A 5,534-nucleotide genomic window follows, 5' to 3' on the forward strand; every position below is an offset into this window, starting at 1 on the left:
GAGGGTATAAATCCTTCCTTACGTACAAGAATGGTGCAAGCATTTACCCGGCATCTCTATCAAATAGTATAGAAAAGGTTACACAAAAATATTTAAATATATGGATACAGATACATAGATATTACACTTGCATAAAATATGCGTATTCAAAACCCTTTGGGCAGTTTCACAGTTAGCTGAAAATGTATGCTTTAGAAATATTAACAATTTCCTACACTTTTCTAGCTTAAGTAGGGGGGGGAGGGGAAAAAAGCATCAGCCTTATTAATACTGAATGCTAAGTGCAGTTTAGCTGTAACTGTAGGGTCTTGAAGCAATTGATTTGACAGAACCTCCAAGCATAAATTCTGTTTCAAAAATCCACATCTCTTCCCTAGATTGCTTATTGTTTCATGAAAATTAAAACCTCTGTGTCCTGCTTATACCAGCTAAACCTCCTGAGACCATTCAATTAAACCTCACAGGCTTGCAATACTTCCAGATAGGATTGTGTATTGGGAGTATGCACAAACCTTATTGCAGTACTTCTGTGTGATAATCGGATTTTACAACTTCTTGTATCATTTAACTTTAGAAATAAAAAAATCTTAAATGACACCACAAGAAGCTCACAGTTCTGAGAAAATTGAAGTCAGTATGAAATTTTACTTAGAGACCACAAATTTTACACAGTTTTACATAAATACAGAGATATTAAAGTATTAAATCAAAGCTAAGTAACAGAGGATAGTGTTACATGATAACAGTTTACTTCTAGTTACATTTTTGCAAATAGTTTCAGTGTAATGAGATTATATAATTAATATATATACCTGTATATCCGTTATATATATAGATATATATATATATCTACCTCTCCATCCTTTGTTCTTTCTTCAAAAATAGGGCAATTTTATAACGGCAATGAGATGTGACAAACAGTACTCTTCTGGGGAATTATTGCATGCCTTGAGAACATAAGGCAGAGGAAAGAGCATCTGACTTCAGACACTACAGAAGTGGAATCATCAACCAGAAACGCACTGGAGTGATTTGGAACATCTTATTGCTTTTATAAAACTCAAAATTATACACTCTTGGGTTTTGTTGTGGGGATTTTTGTGTTGTTTGTTGGTTTTTTTGTTTTTTTTTAAAGGCACAAAATAAAGGGGAAAGTAATATCTCTCTATTTAGTGGAGATGAATGATTAGGAAGCTCCATTTCTGTTCACTGAACACTCTTCATTGTCCTACATTTATTCCCTGTGGTGCAATACTGTGCTGCATAAGGAGGTTAAACACAAAAGTTCATACATTTTCCCCCTTTATTAGGGGAAACAAGAGAAAGCCAATTTCCTTGCCCAGCAACATCCTTACCCTCCTGGCTGGCAGCAGGAGGTACCCATCAGTCCCACCAGCCTGACACCTGCACAACACCCCTGGGTCACAGGGACACTCACACCAGGAACCTCAGCTGGTGGAGCAGCTCCTTGAGCTGGGTGATACAGTTCTTGTCTAAAATGCTGCAGGCACAGATCCAAACTCAACAGCAATTTCCTTACAGAGCAGACAGCACTGGATAGGGATAAAACTAGGCAATAGAAACACTGGCCTGAAACCTCCAGGTATGGGGGCTGTCAGAGCATTATAGAGCACTTCTGCCACGCTCTCTCCCTGTTTTTAATTGGTTAATGGCATTCACTTGTGGCTTCGGGGCCCAGGATGTGTGCCTGGAATTTTTCTAGCATATGAGCCATCCTGGGAGGCAAAGTACAGCAGAGAGGGAATAAGTGAATAGAAAATATTAAAAACTGGGGACCATTACTATCTCCTCAGATCACTTTGAATGCTGGGACTGAAAAAAAACAAAAATAAAAGAAGAAATTGCCCAGGCTCACTTTTTCTTTGCTGTAATTTTTAGATGTTAATATGCACAGTAGAGGGCTGCCTCTGCTACAATACCACACAAAATGTCTCAAAGTTTGGATATGGCACTCTGTTAAGGCACCTTCAAGTAACTGTCATTGATTTAATCCCTAAGCAAAGCCATATTTTCTGTGCCCAACATACACACAGCACCAGCAGCCACTCACACCTGCCATCCACAGACAAAAAACTCCTGGTGCTTGCTAGGAAGCAAGTACACCAGCCACTTCTGAAAGTAATACTTGCCAGATCTTAGGAGCAGCTATTTTGCACAACTGCATGGTTTGTTCCCCAAAAGGGTAATGGGGAGAAAATTAAGTGTGGTCTGTCCTTAGCTGTCTACTAGATTAGGAGGGTTAAAAAAACACAGGCTGATGTAAAAATACATAGGCTGATGTAGCCTAAAAGTAGAAGCCAGCTCTGTACTGCTGCAGGATTCCTCGCTGGGAAGCAAAGCTGTACACAGAGGCATTCAGTGCGGGGTGCCTGGTGCAAAATTGGATTTGTTTCAGGACCAACAGGAGGTACAAGGACACCCTCCCCTGGAAGAGGACAGGGCAAGTTACTGCATATCTCCTCACCCCACCACACAAACCAGTGCCGGGATTGAGTTTTCAGGTTTCATGTCAAGGGGATGGGGATGAGGGGAGTATTTGAAGATGAGGTGAGCTGAGTGGAGAGGAAAGCTCAGGCATTGCTCTGTGCAGACAGCTCACTACATCCCCCTAGACAATGGGATGCTCAGCACTGCAACTCAGGGCTCAGGGCTCTGGGATTGGAGGGCACCTGCAATTACACCTAGATAGGGGTGACCATTTGTACACAAAACAATATCCAGTCCCAGAAAGGAATAGGAGGGGTGGGAGAAGGCCATAGGTCCTAGCATAAAAGGAGAGACCACAGTAGGCTGTTGCCCTGCTCCAAGGGGACAAGGGGCCCCAAGGTATCCACCAGACCTGCCTCTCCCCCCCACACCACTCACCCACACCCCAACCCACACCATGAAATGGTGACACAGGGTGCAATGGGAAGCCCAGGAAAGTGGCATCATCCTGGTCTTCAGGAAAATGATGTCCAGGGAAAAGGGACCTCCCCAACCCATGACTCTCTTCTCCATCAAGGTGGACGACTTGATATTTGGTAGCTGGGTGCAGCTCCTTCTCCAGCAAAAAGACGCATCCTTTCCTTGCACAGTCAATGAGAAACACGATGTGATCTGTCATGCGCTTGGATTGTGGGCTTGATCATTCATTTGAATTAGCAATGTTTTCTTCTTCTTCGGGGACTAGAATCATCATTCAGGTATTTACAAACACCACCAGTGCCTTTGTGAGGTCTGCCCCAAACCATCATGACAAAATCACCGACTGCAAGAGCCCTGCACCAGCTGTGTCCAAACAAGCCCGTGCTTGCTGAGAGCTGGGGGCTGCAGGGGAAGAGGGACGCTGGATCTCCAAGTCCTGGGGGGGTCTTCCCAGCCGGCTGTCTCTTCCTTGGGGTCCTTCTCCCTGCACCCCCATCCCAGTTTGCTGGACGCCACTATTGCTTCTGCGGGTGCAGTGGTCCCGTTCATATTCCTCCTGAGCCTTTTGCATTTTCCGCTTCTTCATCTTGCTCTTGTGAATGTGGAAGGTGGTGAGGGAGAGGAGTATGAGGCAGAAGATGAGAGTGACCAGGACAATTAAAACCAGAGTGGATGAAAAGGACTGGAAGAGTTGACCCACTTGCGTGATGCAGGTGCTGCTGGCATTTAAGGTGGCAGACGTCCTGTTCAGGAGACACGGTGGCAGGGACAGCCTCAACTCCTTGGAGAGCTTGGCACTCATTGAGGAGGCTTCGGAAGACGAGGATCTTCCTCTCCTCTATGTAGACGCCTAAATTTCAATCAGTGCCGTGCTGTTGGCGGGAGCTCGCTGGAAATGCCCGGGATGCTGCCGGCTCAGCTCGCTCTAAAGTAACAGAGCAGCCTGCAAAGGGAGCCGGACACATCAGCGCTCCGAGGCACCCACCCTGCGGCCGCCCCCTCCCCAAATCACCGCGCCGGCGGCTGCGGCAGCCTCCACCCTGCGCCCAGCACGGCAGCGCTCCGGCCGCCGCGGCTCCCCGAGGGGCGACGGGACGGGGACGGGGCGGTGCGCCCTCACACCGACTTCGCGAATTACTCGGCACCCCGGGCAGCACCGCCCGGCCGCTCACACCAACTAGTTGCCCCGGGAAGGGAGTGAGGGAGAAGGGGAGGGAGAGGGAGAGAAGGAGCGCCCGTCAGACCCCGCGTCCTCGGCAGGGTGAGCTGACGGAACCGGACGGGACCTGCCCTGCGGTGTCGGTGCCCGCGCCGCGGCCCTTACCTGAGGAGACAGCGAGGGACGCCCGGGCGCGGCGGGCGCAGGGCTGCGGCAGCGCGGAGCGAGGCGCGGAGCGGAGCCGCCGCCGTTCGGGGAGCGCCGCCCGCAGCCGGAGCCGCCCCGGCCGGTGACGTCAGGCGGCGCGGCCGAGCCCATGGCTGCCGCCCGGCCAACCCAGGGGGAGGTGGCAGAACCCGGGGGTCCGCACGGCCCAGGTGGAGGGGGCGGAGGGAGAGGGGGCGGTCCCGCCCGGGTCTCTCCTGCACCGATCCCCCCCGGCCCAGCACCGCCTTCGCCTTCGGCGACCTCCGCACTGCTTGCCCCGCGGATCGCCCCGTCCCCCTCCATGCTTCACCCGTCCACGCTCCTTGCATCCCACTGAGACCCTCCCGTATCCCCGTACCCCCAAAATACCCCAACGTCCCGTCCACCCCGCCACTGCCAGCTCCTTCACAGCCTCCCCACTGGGCAGCCCCCGGACAGGGCGCACCCGTATGGGCACCCGCAGGTGCCCCAGCGCCGGCACCTCCCGGCTGCCGAGCGGACCCGCCGCCAGCCCACATCCGCATCCTGGTTCCCAATAGCCATCCAAAACACCTCGGCCACCGGACCGCCCGCGAGGCCGGTGCCAGTCGGTGGGAGCTACGAAGTGGCAAGGACCTTTTTACTAAATTATGACAGATATCCCAGGCACGGGTAATACTTGTCAAAACTTGCCTCATCAGGGCTAAGTGCATCTTGGCTGTTTTCTGCAAGAACAAACGAGTATGAACGAGTTAATGCATTTAAGCTAAAGATCAGACAATTTCTAAACATAAAATAATCTGTAATTTGAAAACTACTTCCAGCAGAGATAAAGGGGCAAAAATTGTGATTATCTTTAGGATGGAGCATTTCACATTGCCAAAAGTGATGTGGTTGTTTATGGCAACATGGGACAAGACCTGATGACCTGGGAGGTTCCTTCTATCCCACATTTAGACCCTGGGTGCTGAGAGCAGATTTACTGTCAAGCACCAACATGAACAACTTTCAGTAAAAATAGAAATTGCCAATCTTCTCTGGTGGCCTGAAGCCACCTGAAAAGCCTGGAGGAAAATATATACAAGATTAGCCTTGGCACCAGTTGGGAACATCTTTGTTCAAGAACAAAGGTCTGTTAAATTTGTTGACCCTGATAGCCAAAAACCTGTCTCAGAGGTGAGTAGGAGCTGGTAAGCCATGCATTTAAGCACTTTATTGTTTCAAGATAGATTTATACTTCTTTTGTCTCTGATAAATGCAT

The 5,534-nt window shown here is 49.6% G+C and overlaps 1 protein-coding gene across 1 annotated transcript; it reads right to left on the bottom strand.

Annotated features, from left to right (window-relative positions):
- Positions 1-3,036: 3,036 nt before the first annotated feature.
- Positions 3,037-4,298, bottom strand: C1H11orf87 (chromosome 1 C11orf87 homolog). Its single transcript, XM_030461164.1, has 2 exons — positions 4,253-4,298; positions 3,037-3,871 (listed from the first exon to the last, which is right to left on the bottom strand). Exon 2 carries the CDS (start codon positions 3,728-3,730, stop codon positions 3,254-3,256), a length of 477 nt encoding a protein of 158 aa, XP_030317024.1. The 5' UTR covers positions 3,731-3,871; positions 4,253-4,298; the 3' UTR covers positions 3,037-3,253.
- Between the last annotated feature and the right edge of the window lie 1,236 nt (positions 4,299-5,534).

The sequence above is a fragment of the Calypte anna genome, chromosome 1 (assembly GCF_003957555.1).
Source record: "Calypte anna isolate BGI_N300 chromosome 1, bCalAnn1_v1.p, whole genome shotgun sequence".
NCBI lineage: Eukaryota > Metazoa > Chordata > Aves > Apodiformes > Trochilidae > Calypte > Calypte anna.

Bases quoted from the DNA above. Each gene is read 5' to 3' on its own strand.
- C1H11orf87 (XM_030461164.1), bottom strand. From the start codon at position 3,730: ATGAGTGCCAAGCTCTCCAAGGAGTTGAGGCTGTCCCTGCCACCGTGT.